At 44.0% G+C, this 20500-nt stretch overlaps 2 protein-coding genes and 1 long non-coding RNA gene across 5 annotated transcripts in view; 2 read left to right on the plus strand and 1 right to left on the minus strand.

Annotated features, from left to right (window-relative positions):
* Positions 1-60: 60 nt before the first annotated feature.
* On the plus strand, positions 61-15230 carry Pot (zona pellucida domain protein papillote). Its single transcript, XM_076783437.1, has 7 exons — positions 61-232; positions 5153-5230; positions 7649-7733; positions 8042-8378; positions 8477-8633; positions 8709-9066; positions 9150-15230. Exons 3-7 carry the CDS (start codon positions 7728-7730, stop codon positions 11340-11342), a joined length of 3051 nt encoding a protein of 1016 aa, XP_076639552.1. The 5' UTR covers positions 61-232; positions 5153-5230; positions 7649-7727; the 3' UTR covers positions 11343-15230.
* The window catches only part of LOC143351651 (uncharacterized), a 20261-nt gene continuing 943 nt past the window's right edge, over positions 1183-20500 (minus strand). Inside the window, exons 2-6 of one of the 2 annotated variants that reach the window (XR_013081789.1) lie at positions 20228-20382; positions 19973-20155; positions 5699-5855; positions 3645-3734; positions 1183-3541 (exon numbers count right to left, since the gene is read on the minus strand). This is a non-coding gene — a long non-coding RNA (uncharacterized LOC143351651). Of the gene's footprint in view, positions 3735-5698; positions 5856-19972; positions 20156-20227; positions 20383-20500 lie in introns of both variants that reach the window. The other variant, XR_013081790.1, reaches the window with a different exon arrangement.
* Positions 15637-20500, plus strand: part of LOC143351648 (GTPase-activating Rap/Ran-GAP domain-like protein 3) — a 17079-nt gene continuing 12215 nt past the window's right edge. The window contains exon 1 of one of the 2 annotated variants that reach the window (XM_076783435.1): positions 15637-17376. In XM_076783435.1, the coding sequence (XP_076639550.1) occupies positions 17012-17376 (365 nt within the window). In that variant the 5' untranslated portion in view covers positions 15637-17011. The remainder of the gene's footprint in view (positions 17377-20500) is intronic. The other variant, XM_076783434.1, reaches the window with a different exon arrangement.

Consider the following 20500-nt stretch of genomic DNA (forward strand, 5'->3'; position numbering starts at 1 on the left):
GAGCCGAGCCGAGCCGAACAGCTCGGGCTGTTAAGAGGTCTCTCCTGTCGCAGGTAAAACGCCGCCTCTGGAAAGTGAGTTCAGTCGCGGCCGCGCGATCGCGTTGGATGATATTTACCTGCGCGTGCAAGTTGGGAATCAGGAGCGTACCGTCGCGTCGGCTCCGAGAACCTCGAGTGCCTCGAGACCGTATTCCTCGCACTGTTAGCTGCGTGCTAGCTACCCGGACAAGGTAGGACCAAACTACCTTTTTTCCTCGCGTGTCGATCGCTGGACTCGCCGCTATTATACAAGATCAACTTCGCTTTTCGTTACGTAGCGCGTCCATCGTTGTTCGCCCAATTCCACGCTCGGTTAGCAGACGTACAGAAGCATCGAACACAAAGACGAAAGGTTCGGTCCGAGCGATATGGGCGTGAGACGCGAATCGATTCCGTTGATCGCTATAAAAATACTCGGTGATCTGCGTGGATGACGGCATTGCGGGGAAACACCCACTCGGTTCGCGAATGTTGGCCGAACATTCCTCGAGGCGTACCAACGATATCCACGAGTCCGCGTGCTACCAGCACTTTTTCTATTGTCCGCTCGGGTGCGTGGCTGGGGCGACTTGCTTTTCAATTCGTCGTTCTCTTGGCAAAAATTTACGCTCGTTACGCCTGTCCCGCGTCAAACGGGATTTTTCGTAACGCGCGATCGGAGCCGTCCGTGAAAGTACTCGGATTACGTATCAACATTAATTACTTTCACTCGTCGGTACGGAGGAACCACGCAAAAGGATCGAAAGTGGCTACGCCACTGGGCTTTACTTACTTTGCGACCGAATCGGTGAATAATCCCTACGTGTACGGCTATTATACGGAACACGAGACGAAGGGAGGTCCCTGGGATTTCACAGCTTCTACATTTCGGCCGCAAAACGACGAAACCGCGCGGATAAACGACCCGGCTCCGAGTCCCGCCCCCCGTCGAAAACCGGTCCTGCTCGCCGCTGCCAGCCGATTTTGCCTGGCGAACACGCGATCGCCATCTTGGATCCGCCGGGGATGACGTCATTGGTACAAGGCACGGTCGCTTGCTCAATTCTAGCTGCAACTAGAGATGGAAACAGAGGCCGTATCGCAACGTGCATCCAATGCTAACGCTTCTCGGGACGGCCCGTTGATATTTCTTCCAGCTTTCTTCGACTTTACCGAATATTCAAGGGCTTCGTTTCTCGATGATCGTGCTCTTCGACTTCGATTATACACTTCGCGAGACGAATCGTAACGCCCGGTAAACAGTGGGATACTCGTTGCTCGAGGTCCCGCGCCTATGCCTTTTCAGTAAATTTTACACGATAACTGGTTACATTTTTCTATACCAACGATCGCTCCAAGGATAAACAAGGAGTTCTTTTACAGGCACTCGTTGTCTCGTCGTTCGTTTTACCGTTTTACAATTTTCGTCGTACCTACATATAGACGAACGGTACATTATTGTCGTTCGTAGGAAAGCGTTTTACCAGCTTCGTTCCATTTTACTTACACAATTATCGCTACGATTTCTTTTCCCAACCGAAAGCAACGAAATATGTACTTTGTGTACTCGACCGTTACCTCTAACAACATTATTCTACTATACGAGCAATGGTAGAAACGCATTCGCGAGGAAAAGAGGACGATAATACATCACCTCGAGGATCGTTAATAAAAGAAACGGCCGAGTAACGTCAACAACGAGCAATGGTCAAAAGCCGTGACCACGGTGAATCGAACAACGCACATCTGCGTGCGTGTGTACAGCCGTGACAGCGATCTTAAGCGATCTTGTTGGAATCCAAGTCGTGCAACTTGCTGTCTGTCTACTCCATAAACGAGAGTTCCGAGGAACAAGTTTAGGGCATATTTTGAATGCTTCGAGCAACGCCTCGCCTTACCTCGCCTCGAGCATCTTTCGCGCGCATGCATCTGGTCAAAGTACGCGAAAAGTTTCGTGCAACGGTACGTAACAGCTTTTTCGCCCCAACTTGCCAGTTCTACGTAATTTTCTCTTTCGAGTTCAGGGGAACGACGACGGTACCCAGCCATTTATAGCAAATATACGCATATTTGTATGAAATTTTACTAGGTAAAAAATACCGACAGTCAACGTTTAACTGTGCAAACATTTGATCTTGAAACACGAGCGCCAGAGTTTCATAATGGATAAACGCTCGACTCTTCCTCTTAATTACTGTTCCGTTCGGTGTTCTTTCCACATGGTAAAAGTTTATCCGCGCAACATCCATCGCAAACATCACCGAAACACGCAAAGTAAAACCATGACCGACAAATCTTCGAAAAAGCTTCGAGCAGGCACTACCGTTTGGAACTGTGCTGCTGAAAGTAATTACAAGATTTCGCACTCCACTGACTATATCGTTCGGTACGTTATTTGATTCTTCCATCTTTAATTGCGGTGCAATTAAACAGTACATTAATAGTATGCGCATACCTAAATTTCGTAATGCTTGTACGAAATTAGTAAAACCTTAGACTGGTCTTTAAAAGCGAACTAAATTAATGATCTCTCAGCGGAAACAGTTATATACTTTTACGTAAGAAACAACGAGCTGTATATCCACCTTTTTACAGTCTGAACGTGTGCATCTACGCTCATGGATCGCGTTCATTAAACGCGTTCGTCGAACGTTCGCAATGAAACTCGCTGATCGAGTGGTTAGAAATTGTCGGTCGAATGGCCATTGATTTGTATTTGGAAATTGGTTGCTTGGGTTTATAGTACACATTAAGCGGGGTTTGGCGTGCAAGGGCACAGCCGCATGCACGAGCCAGAGTTTCGCGTGTGCGTGGCCAGTGAAAGTAAAGTGTTTGCGCAATCTGACGACGTTGTCTCGTTCGTATACTTACTGGTACTGGTACTGGTACTGGTTCGACTTTAAAGGCTCGATGCTTGTCTTCTAGACTTTCAACCAGCGTGCTGCGTGTTAACGTCACTCTTGTCACGCTCGCCGCGTTTGTTTTTCCATCGAATCGATATTTTCTTCGACGGTACTTCCTCTCTTACGCGTAGATCAGAATCCCCTGCTTTACCGGTTCATGACAAAAGCTCTTTCTGTATTAGCGACAAACCAAACAAAATAAAATTATTAACACGGTAAATGAATAAGTGCAGCTCATCTAAGATGTTTAAATCGCGAATGAACTTAGATTTACACTGGTTGCCGGCGGTGGCCCCATTACAGTAACATATTCAACGTCAGGTGTAAATGATCTACGGAGCGTTCTACCGATACTAGCGATACGAATTTAATTATAACGTTAGATCTAAGCGTGCACGCTTGAGAAACAAATATTTCATTTTATAAATTCTAATGTTCACCCACTTTGTTCGACGAAATCACGACGAAATCTGTCGTTTACATCGGTATAGAATTTATACCAAGGACAAGATGCACCGACCTCTAGCACCGAAGAGAAACAATCGTGTGGGAGCAGTCTCGTAACATGACATTCCACGTTGAATTGCGAATTGCGAATTACGAACACGTACGCAGCTCCTACACGAAAAATACATGTATAACCGATGCGTTAAGCTGATTTGGAGGCTTGGAACGTGATCGACAACATGATTATTTCTTTCAGTTGTGTGCTATTTAGTACCTGCTCGACGCGACGCCTCTCTCTTCAGGGGCGCGTTATATCCAAGTACCTTCATGGGCTCCAAGACACAGTGGAATTTCGGGATTCTTTCTAAACAAAAAAAAAACCAAATGAAAATCAGAATTTCTTGGCAACGTTTAAAATTTCGTTTTTACCAACAAATTATCGAAAATGACATTGAAACAATTTGCAACAAACGATCGGTTGCCGGTCAATTGCACATCACAGTCTCTTCCTTCTTTGATATTTCTAAAAACAGAAATTTATGTTTCTTACACACTTTTTTCACTAGTTTCTTATACCGATTAAAGGTTTGACTGCAGGCAATAGACAGTGATATTGCGGTTTTACGATTTGCTCGACCGTCGACGTTAAAAGTAAGCCAAAGGTGAAGTCAACCGATCGAACCAGGACAATAAAAATCTTTTAGTTACCACAAGACGCGTAAAGTCTTGGTTACATTCTAACACATAGAAGATGCACGGATTTTCGGTAAATATAAACTTGTAAAAACAAAAGTGGAGCTGAAATTCTGCTTTTAAAACCTCGTTCCATCGTGTAACGTTTTACATTATTATGTAAGAAAGACGTTAATGATTCGAAAGTACGCAGAAAGTGAAGGCAGAACGATGAAGGAGAAGAGGTCATTACCTTCGCTGTCTAGAGAATTTGTTTCTTTGCTCGATTGTCATACGTTTCAAATTTTTAAGAACCGTCCAATTTTCCATTGCATACCATCGTTTCTTTAAACCGTGAACCTTGCAACGTTACCATTTCTGTGTAAGAACAGTACTATCTATAGGTAATTCGAGGCCTTGAAAGTTTCAAAAACGAACGAACCTGACGCCTTTGACATTTTAAGAATCGCGAAAGTCTCGGTGACGAGTTCAAGATCTCGGAAAACTTGTCCAAATCGTTCGTTCGTTCGTGGGTATTTTTGTTCAGAGTTTCAACACGAATTTCACTTTAGCGAAATCTTCTCTATATTCCTACCGTTCGAATGAAACTTTATTTTCAAGGATCTCCGAGTAACATTCCTAACGTTTAAATTTCCGCCGAAAGCTTCGCAATATTTTAAACAATATTCTCGTGTTTTCATCTCGAGAAAAAATCCCGAAACCAGGAATGAAAGTAATTATGCAATCTTGAACGTACAGAAAAAAAGAAAAAGATGAAATCGACCAACAAATATTATGTTGTTCTATTTAGAGAAGAGATTTAAATCTTTAGAAGTAAATTATTATTTGTTTAGGACACTGTCCATCGTTTCTAGACAAAAGGTAATTAATATAATATAGAATTCGAAAGAATCGGTCGAGGCCTTTGCGAGAAGAGAGCGTACGCGTGTATGCGTGACAGGAAACAGTCGAGGTCGATACATACAGCGTCCATTCTTTGTATCGCTAAGTTATCTAACGATTTGCGAATAAAAAGAGAATAAGAAGCGATCAGGCTAATTCGAAAATCCACGCTTAATGCTAATTAAACTGCTTTCTTGTAATTTACAGATCGCCGGCATGCGATTGTTATAGCAGACGAGAATCGAGGGACAAGGGGAAGAGATCTGAAACGTTTCAACGATCAATGTAAGTTGAACGAAACTTATCCAAACACTTTGCCGCACGGAATAGCATGATTCTTATTTTTTTTAATTGTTGTTTAATCGTTTAACGATTCCATCGATCGCTAGTTATATCAGTATGTCGGTCACACTTGCTGTACACATTCTATTACGTTCGTTCTCCAAGTCGGATCGAGATAAAATCACCCACCATACTCGTCGAAAATCCTTCGGCGGATTCGAATTTTGTGACTTTTATCGGCCTTGCGATTAAATTCCAGTTTTCGTGTTTGTTTTCAACCGAACGAAACTACGATCGTTCGAAAGCGTTCGACGCGAATATCTTCTTAATCTCGTCCAACGAACGACGACGACGACGAATCCCATAAATAAATGCCTTTTCGATGGTATCGCAACTGGAGAAGGTCAAGCGAATAGCTAAAACGTAGATACTGGTTCGTTACTGGTTCTGTGTAGAGCGAACGAACATTACCTCGGCATCTAACGGTGCGAGTGCATCGAAGCGTGCCAGAACTTTCCTTCGCGGTCCTCCAGGTATCACGCTACGCAACGAGCAGAGGCTTTCGGATAAGTCACCAACTATCAACCCGCTGCTGTCATCGTCTCTGTCGTCTGACCTCTGCTGGAACCTAACGCGGAACAAGAAATTTCATCCTTTAACGATGCTCTGTGGTTCTTGGAGCGATAGGTTTACGTTTACAGAACGATAACGAACACCTACCATTAACCACTTGTTAGACGTACTTGACTTTAGTAAACCACTGTTCCCTGTTTAACGAACAAACTGGGAACATTGCTCTGGTATTCATGAGACAAAATCTTTGTCTCATAGTACGTGTCAAAGCATAACGTAGACGCGGTGCAAATACCGAACGGCCTGTTCTGGTCGACCCGTCGTACTGTAGGGAACTGTGAAACCAGTAGTTCACAACGATATTCCTACGAGGCTAGATATTAGATTTACATCTACCAACATTAGTCAAGAGACTAGAAGAAGGACCAGAAGCGTTTTATCAAACTAAACCAGTGTTGCAACGTCTCGAGGGCAACATATTGGTTCGATAACTGACATGTCGTGACTCCGTGCAGATGTACCGTAAATAGGATTCAAAGAATGCGAGACGACATTGGCTGAAATTTCCTGGGATTTTCGCGCATTAGTATTCCACGAATACGACAGAGATGCGATAGAATTTCGTAGTGGACGAGGTTGCACGCAATTCTTGGCAGCAACGTTCTATTACATCCTAACAACTTTAAACGGAACTAACGACCGATCCATCAGACACGGGAGTATAGAGACATACTCTTGTTACAATTTTCGACCCAGGTTAGGAATTTCTCAGTTCGAGTTCTAATTGAAAATTTTGGACACGTAAGAAGATATTTGATAAACGTTTTTTCCAAGTTTCCCTCTCGATTCAGCCGATCGTATCGACGAATCGCATGCAGGAAATGAATTCGGAAGCGACGACAATAGTAAATCGTACGCCTATGCATTCATTGGCAACGTCGCCATGTCCCTGCTTAATTATATCAACGGCTATTTATACGCACGTTATCAACTATCTGTGCATTTTTAAATAATCAAAGACAATGCAAACAACGGTTGTAAGCAACGCACGGTCTGTTTCATATGGAAATTGCATTTTCGCCTATCGATATACATCCACTTAACCGCTGTAATCGGATCTAGGAGTTGGATTTCAATCCCGATAAAAACAATAATTTTCTTTAACACGTCAGAAATTCTGTACTTCTACATCGATTGCGTGATCCGGGTTAATTATTATTATCTTACGTGACAAATACCGTCTCTTTTTACCAAACATTGGCGTAGGAACTAGCAACGTAATAGAAATTACGTCCAGCAACTATGCTCGGCGTTGCTCGGAAGCCGTGAACGGTGAACGTCGACTGACAATGAGAATTCCACCCGCAAACATTACAATCCGATCCGACGTTCAAGTTTGCTATTCGCCACGGCTATTTACGTATCCAAGAGAGACACAACACATCGGAGAACAGTCTCCGTCGTTCCAGTTATTGCTCCAGGTCCGGTTGTGCCTGCCGTTCTTACCTTGCACGCTAGTTTTGTGCAGTTTCGATCCGGGCACAGGAACAAAGCAGTTCGAACTCACGCCTTTCAAAATAATACCGTCAACGTTATCATCGGTTACAACCGAAGCTAGCTACGTCGATGGGAAACAACTTTCCCGGGTATCGCTTTAGAACGTATCAAATATTTAATGCTCGAAACGTCCAACCACCCACAAACCGTATCCACGTAGATCCGCGTTGCAAAACCAAATATGTACCGTGTTTAAAAACGAAAAGCTCTTTACCATTCAGCGATACGAGGCTTCGTTTGTCGAGATACGAGCACAATTAAAGTTTGCTAATGTCAGTTCCGGTATTGTAGGGAGATCGATTGAAATTCCAGTGACGTCAGAGGTAGGAAAGGGAAGTTGGTCGATTATGCACGTGCAGTTCAGCGAGCCATGACTGTACGTATGTGGCTTAATAACTAAATTTTAAGCTCTACAAAGATAGTGTCTAAAATATTCAAGCGAACGCGAACACGTGCAGTACAAACGATCCGTCTGGCAATTACTGGAAGTACAGTATAGTCGCGACCAATCTTCACACTTATGGTGTACGAGACACCAAATTTTTTACCTCTGTCGGCTTACAAAATGAAACAATTTTTATACTACTACTTTACCACAAAAGCTTTCGAGGAATGAAAACGTGGAAACGAAATCCTTGTATCCCATATGGAACGAATACCTCATTCTACCTTTCTTATCGTCAGATGCTGTCCAAGTTGCTGGCCGTGCTCTGCACAGCACTTCCGTTGGTGCTGTCGCAGAGCAATTATGCGTCGCACGGTAACAGCATCGAGTATCAGCCCGGTTTACCACCGAGTACGGTCCTCGACGGGAAGGTGACCAAACTGGACGACATCTCGTCGATGATATTTCTGAATCGCACGAAGGCGTACCTGAACTGCAGCCAGGGTAGCATGCACGTCGAGCTGAAGTTCGAGGAACCGTTTTATGGTGTCGCCTACGCAGATTTCGATCGTAACAGCGCCTGCATATTCAAAGGACGCGGAGCGACCAGTGCTAAGTTGGAACTACCTCTAAAAGGTACGTAAAATATTCTTGCTCGAGATTTACGGAGTCCGGTTCCATTGACTTGTTCGATAGAAGCAAACCTACAACACTGTGTTTTGTTAATGTTGCAGGATGTGGCACGAGGCAGGATCCTCAACGCGTTTTCACCAATAATGTTGTAGTTCGTTTTCATCCGGGCCTCGAAATGGACGGCGACGAAGTTATTACGATAGTCTGCAGATATCCTCCTCCAGTGGTGCAAGCAGCACCCGCGCCTCCTGCTAGCGTGTAAGTATGCAACAAAAAACAACTGTAGCTTATCTTTTAATACAGCTAAAAAACTTATTTGTCGTGTACCTACAGGTTGGCTACCGCGACGCCCGCTCCGTTGGCCGAACCACCCCTAAAAGGATTTCAGATTTTGCTGATCATCTGCGCGATCCTCTTTCTGTCGTTGCTCCTGCTGGGTCTGGGCTGCTCGTACATGTGCTTGAAACGTAGAAACGTTCGCGTCATCCACCGGCATCCATTCGGCAGTAGCTCTGGCTCCGAGATAACCAAACTCTCCACATCGTCTCTGAGCAACATCACCATGTTCGAGGGTCTGAAAATACCTAGGGCTCACGCGCTTCTTCACGCACCTCCGTCTACTACGGGCAGCGACGCCAATCTGATGATCGATCACTCCTTGCCTAGCGATTACCCAAGCGAAAGTTCAGAGGTGAGCTCACTTGCTGATGAACTACACTGGCTAGTAATGGTGGGTAATTATTTGAGTGATTAATTTGGAATGTTTGTTCACAGGTGGACGAAGAACCTTCGCTACCAGTCTCTTCGGCCGGCTCGTACGACAACAAGGCATTCATTCACCACGAAACTCATCAACGACAAGAAATACGCACCAACAGTTCCCTGTATTCGGAGACGGTGGCCGCCGAAGTAGAAACGTCGTCCATGACAGCGGCGAACGCTTCGAGAACCGCGATACCACGACACATGATGGCCATGCCGCTCGAGCCAAAGTTCGACGTGCAAATGCGAGTGAAAAGAGCTCCGCCGCCCCCGCCTAGCCCTCTGTCTCTCTTGTCGGAATCCGACGTGGCAAGCGTTGCCTTGGAAAGAAACCTGACCACGATCCTAGAGAAGGAAGAGTCCAGCCTTACTCGCGGTCTGGAAAGTCCAGCCGGTAGAATGACGACCTTCTCTTACGTTCCGGATCATCATGGACCACCACCGGGAGGAGCCTCTTCCGGTTCGACGATATCCCGCCAGCAAACGCCGCCCGTTTACTCGAGGATTCTGAGGAAACAGGCAGAAAGAGAGACGACCACGACCAGCACTAGCCTCGTACAAGAACGAATTCCCTCTCCTGCGGGTTCCCCGGTCGAACAACCGCCTCTTCTTCAACACCACGAGATACGCAGACCGAGATCCTTGACTTCCCTGAACACCGAATTAACGGAGACGCGTTCCCTCACCGAAGTGACCGACCACACTCACGCCAAGTACAAAGTGGCCAGTATCCTCGCGCCGACGCCGCCACCGCCCCCGCCTATCGTTCCAACAGCCACGACGACCCACACGGCTATACAACACCGCGAACATCGGCTGTTCCGCGAAGAGGCGACGGAACCGCTGGTCGAGCCTCAGGTGGTCGCCCCAAGGCGTCCAGAGATCACGACACACGAAGTAGACGACGTGTTCTTGAAAACGGTGACGGAGAAGAAGACGATCGAGGACGTGGAGCGTCATCGTCGCCAGGTGACCGAATACAGAACCAGACCACAACCGCCGCCCGACCCGAAATGGGACGTTACCATCAGGAACTATCCGCAAGAGAATCTGCCGCCACCCCCGCCGGAGTGGGAGAACTTCTCCGACATCAGTTCCACTTCCAATCTAACTATCACGAACGAAACGAACGGAATCCAAGCGGACGTCGACGCGCCGCTGGACGAGGAGCCCGACATCAACATCGAGCCAACGTACACGGCTCGCGCCGAGATACCTTGCAGACTGGCTCCGTCGTCGCGTCGTTCGATCGACGAGACCGACGCCGACTGGTTCACCAGGCTGTCCCGCGTCTTGGATCCGCGTTACACCACCGAACTGACCGAACACGAACGCGCCAGATGGCGGGAGATCATTACGACGGACAGCACCTTGAGGACGCTGTTGACCGAAGCTGTCGTCAAAGAGGACTACGAGCTGATACGCAAAGACGCCAGATACACCAATCTCTTCCCACCGGCGAAATGGGACGTGATCATTCGAATCCTGGGGCCCCATTCGACGCAAGCCGGATCCACGTCATCTTCCAATCATGGAAAGAATCACGGACAGAGATACAAGAGGTCGAAATCGTCTGAATGGGACACCAGGTCCAGGAGATCGTCGCTGCCGACTCTGTACGAGTACGAGAGCGACGGAGGTAGCTCTGCTCGTAGCCAGGGTCACCGGTTGCAGATCTCGCAGTCGGCCACGGCGATGGGTCAACCGAGCCGATTGCGTAGATTAGGCTCGAGTCACAGAGGCGCAGGCGGTAGCAGCGAAGTGGACGTCAGGTCGATGTCCGAGATGACGGTCAGAGATTTCGTCAGAGTGGACCGCGACGACCTGACGAGTTTGAGCTCGTTCGAGGGTGCCGACTCGTTGGTCAGGTCTCTCAGTCAGCCTAGCTTAGCCAGAAGCGGTTCGGAGTTCACCGAACACTGGGGTATACCGTCGGGGATGCTCGACCTTCCACCGTGGGCGGCGGAGGACGCGGAACAGGGGACCAGTTCCGTCGAAACTACGCCCAGAGTCGTACGAAGAAACGATCGTTTGGAGGTTGTCGCTTCGTTCGAGGATCGAAGACAACCGCCGGTTGGACCAGGCTCCTCGGCGACCAGATCGAGTCGCTACATGGAAAGAGAGCTGACCAGCGTACGCGTGTCCGAGAGTCAAAGAACCACCAACTGGTTCCACGACGATTCTGAGCCAGAGATGCAAATCTGAGCTGCCAATTTTCTTCACAAGTGTCTTTTCATTACGCTCTTCTCGTTTCGTTGATACCACGATCGAGCCAGAACACGAGTCGCTTTCGATAGCTACATTCCGACAAGCATATTTATTCTTTAATCTCTCTTCTGTATTCGCTTCATACCTATATACCTTTTCTTTTTTTTCTATTTTTTTTTTTTTAACCAAGTTGTTATCTAAAACACCAGTTCGATGGCCAACTGTCTCACTGCCTGGTTACAAGAACAATTCGTTAACGTTCACTGCCTTTTTCTTCCTCGCGCCCGGCAGACCAAAAGAACGAAAGTCTGCCTTTTCGCTGGAAGCAGCGTCTCTACAAACGTCCAACGAATATTTTTATACGACTCAACGCGTCGACCGCCATATTTTATACGTTCCAAGCCGCGATTAAAAACGGTTGCTTTCGACGATGCCATACGAGGGATAGTTTTTCTCGAGTACGCCGACGAACAGAAATGTTTACGGACGTATCCGACAACTAGCGATTAACGTTAGTAATTTCATCGTTTCGTTCCAGCCAATAACAAAGCTTAATGTTTGGAAGACATTAATCGACACTAACACACGGCAGTCGATGCGTTGAAAAACGATAGCCATTCTCTACACTCGCCACTCGAAATATAATAGAAGAAAGTCGTGTTCGATAACAGGTATTCGCGACTTTAACGAACGAGTGGGACTGTAGATTATAGCAAAAAGTATCGAATTAACCATAAATTAATAATTCGCTCCAAGCAAGTTAAAGGGTAATATTTACAATTAACCACGCAACAAATTATTTTTCCTAACGATCGACGAATGGCCGAACGTCCATTCACCATGACTTTTTGGAGCGGTATTTAACACGTTCGCTACCAACCTTACCACGATTCTTTCATTCCGCGTTGTTTTCGAGTTTCAATTTCTCCTCATTATCAATTCTTTTTACTCGATCCACGATAGACACGCAATTCTCTCGGATATAAGCTCGGTTAATAAACAAACAAAGCGAAACGAACCAGCAGATCTCCACAGAGAAAAGTTGACGCACAAGCATGATCCATCCAAGAGATCCAACAAAAGCTACAATTTCTTCCAATTAACTGCAACAATCCTACATCGCAACCTTCTATTATTTCTGCTTAAATTACTGCAACATCCAACGGAAAAGGAACTTCGTAACAGTATGTAGTTCGAAAAGAAAACCATCCGCAGTAATACACGGAAAAAGAGGAACAGAATAATAATCATTATCTATCCTGGCCTTATTACACCCTGCGTAAATAATACCCTTATTCTTCTAGACGATCGTCTGCTGCTTCTGTCTTTATACTGATTATCTTCCCAGAGGCAACAGCGAGCTTCTTGACTATTTGAACTAGAAAACAATGGGAATAACAAAGGTAAACCGAGTTAACGAAAGTGTTAAATATTCGGTCGGTAGTACCGCTGCCTGCGATAATAGTCTATTTAAATACGTAACGAAACATACGGTGCTGGGTTATACGCTTCAAACAATAGCTAAATAGGATTGACTCCCTTCTTCAAGACGTACGTTAATCTTCTCAGAGTTAAATGTATCCTATATGCAGAGTGTGTGTGCTGGTCCGGAGAGATATCGACCAGCGCAGCGCGACGTGCACGCGAATAACTAGTTTGTTCGCAACCATCTACTTATACACAGGATATCTCGCAACGCGTGCTCGTAACAACTTCCTGAGCCACAAATAACACAACTTTAGAAACAAATATACCGAACAAGTGTATGTTCCTTCGGTTATCGACGGTCAAAATCCAATCGACGTACAATGTACAACGAATCGAAGGCGCTTTTCGTTCTTTTAAACGAGAAACGTCCGCGAACCGTTCGATACCAACGTCGATGAAACTTTCCACTTTTACCGGAGCAGCCAAGAATAAGAAACACGTATTCTTTTCTAACTGCGTAAACTCAAGTTTAAGGGGTAAAACTACCCTTCAAAGTTTCAATCCTCTAATGCTATCTTGGAAATTATCGTTGAAGGTATATGCAACTAGCGTGTACGCAAGATTAATAAGAAAATCAAACGAACACTTATACGACTTTTTACTCTTGGAATTTTTATAAAGACGAGACAGTGAGATATTTTTATGCTGTATTTATAATTGGTTTGTAAAAGTTTCTATTTTATTCGAAAATGATATTCTTTGCAATTGAATTTGAATAAGAAAACGCGAAACGAGTAATTATAACGATCTCCAAGACTGATAACCAATCTTCGCGAAATTCGACTTTTATAATAAAGTAAATGTATCGTAAATGCATTACGATCAGCGCGATATATCTACAATTACTTTTGTGGAATTAATGTAAAATGGGTTTGAATCAATTTGTAAAATGTACATATAGTAAATAATAATAATAATAATAATAATACACGTGAATCGTACCACAGGTATACTACAAATTGACTTCCTTTTTTTAGCTGCTGGTTTCACCCCTTAAACTTGACTCGAAATCGGCAACATTTCGCGAATGTTTCTTTCAAGTTTAAAGACACTCGCTAAAAGTCACATATTTTCTTTTTATTACACGTCCTACGTATAGCTTGGATCGTTGATATCGATAACTGAACAAATCGTAGTTCGAGTTATGCCGAAATCACTCAAAACTGTTTTATTTGTGATTGTGAGCCTACGATTTGAAATGTATCCTATTTGAATCTTCCCACGAACTCTACGAAACAGTTTGTCATTTATATAAACGTTTTAAACTAAATTCGCTACGTTTGTATACAGGGTGTTCGGCCATCCCTGGGAAAAATTTTAATGGGAGATTCTAGAGGCCAAAATAAGACGAAAATCAAGAATACCAATTTGTTGATGGTGGCTTCGTTAAGAAGTTATTAATATTTAAAGTTCCGCCAATACTGAATTTTTTTCTCGAAAGTGGGTAAGATTTCGGGGGTATGTCTATTAACCAAAAATTATTATAATTGGTCCCTGCAATCAAAAATAATTTTTTTAGAACGATTTAAAATTTTTTTATTTTGTTGAAAAATTTCACATCTTCTCGAATTTTTTTCTCCAAACTGGGTAGGATTTCCGGGGTATATCTATTCATCAAAAATGATTATAATCGACCCTTGCAATCGGAAATAATTTTTTTAGAACGATTTGAAATTTTTTAATTTAATTGTTAATAACTTCTTAACGAAGCCACCATCAACAAATTGGTATTCTTGATTTTCGTCTTATTTTGGCCTCTAGAATCTCCCATTAAAATTTTTCCCAGGGGTGGCCGAACACCCTGTATATGGCAAATAAAAATTTATTTCCTCGATTTAAACAGTTATTCGGGTACAAGCTTTTATTCGTTCAACGTCAAGTATCACTTAATGGTACAAATTAATTTATAATGTTTATTCAACAAATGGGTAGGTACTTGAAAAACTCTAGCATCAGAGATAAAAATTTGTAAAATAGCTACACCTAAAATAATTAGGCTGACCATGAGGTGTTCTACTGGAAATAGATTGGCTTTAGTCCGAAACACTCGTTTAACTGATCAATAGTTTCGCAACTAACCGTGTGGAAAGATTAAAATGGGACATCCTATATATATATATATAAATGTATTAACAAAGAGTAATCGTTCCCATGGAATAATTTTCCGTCCAATCAACGTTTCCAAGCCAAGAATGTTGTATGCTTTTTTTACAAAAGATGGCGGCAAGCCGACGTTTTAAATTTTACTGTAATATTTTTTACCGTTGCGTAAAACTAACGAAGAGGTCTTAAAAATGTAGAGGATCTCTAACAACAACAAAAATGCATCTCCTTCCAACGTTAGACCGAAGTAATTGTTCAGGTCCATGCATAAAAAGACTATTAAAATTGTCAAACAAACAATGGATTTTCTTTTCGCTTTTCTCAATTTCACACATCCCTAAATCAATATACGTAGAAAAATGAACTGAAAATTACAACCGATTTTTGACATTATTCGACTTAATTGCCCAAATTAAAAAACAGTACAGTAAAAAACGAAGAAAAATGGCTGCTTCGAATATTCCGATCCAGAAAATTTCGACAAACGGTCCAGTCTCAACCCTGAACGCTTCGATCCCACGGATGGTGTTGTTTTTCGAAAAACAAGTTCTCGCGAAGCTGCGTTTCTCCGATCGGCGCGACGCATGCGTTTTTCCACGCGGCGCGTCGCGTCGCGGCGCTTTTACCCATCGCGGAACAATCTTGGCCCTGAATCGAGCAGTCTTCAACGAACGACTCACTGTTCGTTCGCGTCCATTTGCGATTTCTCGTAGTCTCGTTGTTACCGCTTCGACCACGGAGCTCCGACTACCTATCGAACACGCGTTAACGTTCAAACATTTATCGTTAACATAAAAGTCACACGGTGAAAAAGAACACGTCTTTCTGTATACTTAGTCTCGACTGTCTTTCGGCTAAAATACAACGCGTTCTCCGTTTACAAATTACGTTCGTTTGGAGTTCAAGGACAGCTGACCGCTTAAACTCTGCAACGAAGCAAGTCGATGGATGTTTCGGTACCGAAACTTATCAACTTTAACGTTTCAAGGTAATCACAGTACCGAACAGAGAATTTGGAAAATCGAATCTCCCCGACAAAAGTGCCGGTCGTGAACATAATTCTCGTGCCGATATAACTTTCTGTTCCGGGAAACGAACGTGATGGAAGAAACGGATCGTCGACGGGACGAAATAAGAGATTGCAACAAGTTCTTGGTGAATAAAATTATCAAGTTGGCGGCCTCTGTGGTACGCACGTGGCCAGTGGAATTCGTTCGATGGGAAGTCGATTTTTAACGGCGCTGCTAGCAGAACGAACGATCTTAAAATCTTAATTGGTTTTAGCGAGGTTCGTGTTACAAAAACTGCAATAAAGCAATCTTACTACATTCGAAGGGACACAACATGTTATATTTCAAGGGTATCTATATATTTTTTAAGGGCACTACGTACACTATGTACCAAAATTGAAGAATCATGAATCGTATATCGAAAAATTGTCGATATTTCAACCGGTGTAACTCGGCGAAAAAAATTCCGAAGCCTTGGTAAGCGATGAGGAGGTCCATGCCTGTTTAATCAGCACGCGAACGCACAAAAGAACGCTCGGTTTCGTTTAATCGAACCAAGACCACGACGGCGACACGCCGAGGAATCGAAGCGTTCGAAACTTGCGCGAATCGATCTCGGATCAGTGGAGCACGTAGTTGAAAAGAGGGTTATCGGCCGGGTAAAAAGTCCGATGATCAGAGGATCGGTGAAACGCGATGGTGGGGTTGTTAAGGTACGACGGTTGCGTCCAGTTATGGTGGCGAACAACGCTGGATGGTGGGGTTGAAAGGTGGCGCAGTCATTTATGGTTGCCGGTTCATCCGACAGTTCAGTGTACATCCACCCGACAACGGCAAAAAGCTCGCGAGCCGGACGAACGTACGATCAAGTTTCGACTTCGGATACAGTTTGTTACGGTTGGAATTCAGGCATGGAGAAACAAGTTAAACGAAGAACAGAAAGAGTTCGATCGATGAACGACGCCGTTTCCGATCTTCCGATTACGCTTTTCGAACGTGGACCGGTTACGACGGCTTAAGAAACAAAATTTACGCGCGACGGTGAACGTAGAACAGTTTTGACGGATGCTCGTTGCCGATTTCGATTTCGATCGATCGATTTTAAACGAAATCTTTGAAACATGTGTTCGACTTATCCTCGAGAGTGAAAGGATCCCTTGGAAAATTCAAATCTCGAGTAAGATGCAAGAGGTATCGTTCGGGGATAAAATGTTGGCGTCGAAGATGAACTCGCTGAGGAGGTCGACGAATCAGTCGACCAGGGAGGGCACGTCTGGCAGACGGCACGCGCTAACTGGTATCAATTCCAAGAGTATGAGAAACGTTCTCCACGCGACCACCGCACCGGGTTCACCCCTTCGACACAGATCCAAATACGAGCTGAGAAGCATCAGCCTGGAAGGCACCAAAGTTTTACCATGGACAGCGCGGTAAGTCCAAATTCTATCCTCGATTCTAATTTTCTATTGGCACTACCATCGACCATAATACGTGTGTATCTACGTTCAATTCTTCGAGATGCGCTAAAACATAAGAGACCAGAATTTAGGAAAAGATACAAAATTTCGTAGGTATATTCAAGCTTCGATCCAACCTCCGATCACTGCACAACCCAAACCTTCCTATCAATTTTTTCGTTTCTTTAAAAACATTTGTTCGTCGTTAATTTCGTTGTACAACTATATTATACAGTAAATCTGTGTGAAAGCTTTAAAAAAATATGTAGATATGGTAGATATGCAGATTAGAAGTAAAAGGATTGAGAAATCCTCAGAATTGTAAAATTCTATCGCACGGTGCTTAACAAATGTCGAATTAATCGGGAAAAAGTAATAAGGTACACGGGTAAGAAAGTATCTCAGTGTCACACGTTCGTGAGTAATCCGTGCAGCAATAACAACAAACTCCAAGCTTTCTATTTTAATATGAAATCGAACGTTTCCCTGGCTATCTGGCCTATATCGATCTTCTTCCGATAATCGCTGACTATTCGCGATCGAGCGGACGCATAAGGCTTCATTGGCTGCCGGCGCGGCGCGGCGCGACGACGTATCGGATTTTGACGCTCGCCTCCTCTTTATAATTAACTCTTTTGCTATCGGGCTGACCGGAGTCTCGACCGTCGGTTTCCCTTTTGTGCCGCGTAGATCAATTTCGATCACATGCTCGACCAAGTGGAAATCGACCGCGGCGCATCTCTCAACTGTGGACAGAGGGAAGAGATCGGGGGCCGAACGGGACGACGCCGGACGACACGAAATAGCAAAGAAGCAGGGGAGACGCGAGAGGAATAACAACAACACGCCGGAATATCGTCGAAACCCGAGCTCCACGGAGGGGACGAACGTAACAAGCTTTCAGATAATCGGGAGACACTGATTAACATCAAACAATACAAGGAATAACAGATCAAAGGGGGAAAGGAAAGGAGAGCGTTTTGTCCTGGGTCTGATAGTGGGCTCATCGATCCTAACAGGCCTTGCCTTAGTCCCTGGGATATTCGATGCGTACACTTGTAAGAGAGCGGTCCCTTTGCTGACAATTTCTTTTAGTTCTGGTCTCGAGTGACCTTGAGAGTACCCTGCTCGCGAGGATACGACTCAAAGAACACTAATGGTTGCACTCGATCGCCTATGACAAAACACAAACTACCAGTCACAGGATTCTTTTGGACGATACAAATATTATCGCCAAGATAGAAGAGTACTTTCCAGAGAAGCGCTGAGATACTCGAACACCCTAACAACATCAACATTTTTGTCCCGTTGCTCCACTGACCAAATAAAAAGTAATTTGATCGGTGACCAATGAACCGAAACACGAACAACGAGCAATGATCCGGAACATGGGCAATCCTCTTTGCACAGAAATAACCCAAGTCATCGACTTGTACCTAAATAATTACATGAGTCCGTTTAAAAAAAAAAAAAACGTGCGCAACTGCATCGATGCGTTTAAGAAAGGAATGATATCGCGGTACAAGACTAGCCATCCAACCGTATCAACTCGATTTTTCGAGTCGCTTGGATAAAATTAGCAAACTATTCAAATTATGTATGTGCGTATATCCGAGTTGTTCGTAAGGACCGAACCGCTCTCAGCTCGAATATTTCCAGTTGAAAATGCACTCGGAGGAACTCTAATGTATAATGCACGCGCGCACAAAAACGCGAGAGAACTAGACCGTTTCCGATTACTTTGTCCCGTGAACATATCGAGAATTGCGTCATCTCGATGGCCCGCATCCGTAGGCACGTATACACGTCTATCGACCTTGTCGTGTATTCTATAACCAAACTTCCATAGACGCGAGGCTAAATAACCATTTAGCATTTTTACCAACCTATCGCAACGCCTGTTTTTTACAGGACCCACATTTTTTCATATACAATATATGTGTACCTCTTGTCGAACCAAATAACATTTACTTTAACCGGTTTCCTTTTTTATTATGTATAGTTAAAGCTATCATAAAATTCAAAGGAAATCGCGAATACTTTCTACGCGTTCGTTTTTACATATTTCAAGAGTTTTCTTGATATTGTAACTTGTATAATATATCTATAGATCTATCATCCAATGCATTTTCATATCGTGTGGCGCGGAAGGTTATCTCTACACCATTATTGATCGCGCCACATGCGACGTTACCAATCCAGAAAAGAATATGACTGCAGCGCTAGAGGAACTACACGTGTTCCATTTACCGGTCGTCAATTATTTTAAACATTCAAATCGGGATCGACGTGTAGAAATGATATAGTGGTTGCAATGCTTCTGAAAAACGGTTATTATAGTCGTCTTCTTGCTATTTTGGTGTCAAAGCCTACATTATTGATTCCAAGTCGAATAGGATTGCAGCGCTATTAGCCATGAGAATTCAAACTAAATCTAGCAAGAGTTATCTCATCGATTGGAATCTTGAGAAACATAGCTATATTTAAGATAAACTATACAAGATTGCAGCCGATTATCTCATATCATTTACTATGTAATTAATAATTGTATTATCCACTTATGGGTTACCTTAATAGACGCGAGACTGCCGACATGCCTTGCTACGTAGAGTCCCACCGGACGAATGACGACTCCGTACTTCATACCATCAGTCGTCGCGTCTCCAATTATGCAACGGATGGGGAAGGGTTCCTCTTTCGATTTTCGAAGGGTAGTTTACATCCTGTATCTTGAGTAACTTTGTTGACACTCCTAATGAAAGTAAATCAGCCATGACAGTTTTCAGGCATATCTTTTGGAGGTTGCTAACATATATGTACATACCTGCTCGTATCGTAGCAAATATAATCAGATAACATTTTATCGAACTCTGCTCGTCGGTGGTGTCGCACGAACTGAAGTCTTGTTAAATTATAATTCCTACCGCGTACAGCACCATGATCTGCTTGGAGAGTTTGTCGGTTACGTTGCACGTGACGCTAAAATGATAATTGATTTCTAGAACTTGAGCAATGTGAAAACATCTGTGTTTTCTATGCGTTACGTCATACAGGGACTTTGCGAAATTCGAGTAACAGGACGCGACGATTCAGAGAA

This window comes from Colletes latitarsis, chromosome 2 (genome assembly GCF_051014445.1).
Source record: "Colletes latitarsis isolate SP2378_abdomen chromosome 2, iyColLati1, whole genome shotgun sequence".
In the NCBI taxonomy this organism is placed as follows: Eukaryota; Metazoa; Arthropoda; class Insecta; order Hymenoptera; family Colletidae; genus Colletes; species Colletes latitarsis.

Coding starts and splice junctions, on each gene's coding strand:
- Pot (XM_076783437.1), top strand. Junction 8,379..8,476: donor GTTGGAACTACCTCTAAAAG/GTACGTAAAATA, acceptor TTAATGTTGCAG/GATGTGGCACGAGGCAGGAT. Junction 9,067..9,149: donor ACCCAAGCGAAAGTTCAGAG/GTGAGCTCACTT, acceptor GTTTGTTCACAG/GTGGACGAAGAACCTTCGCT.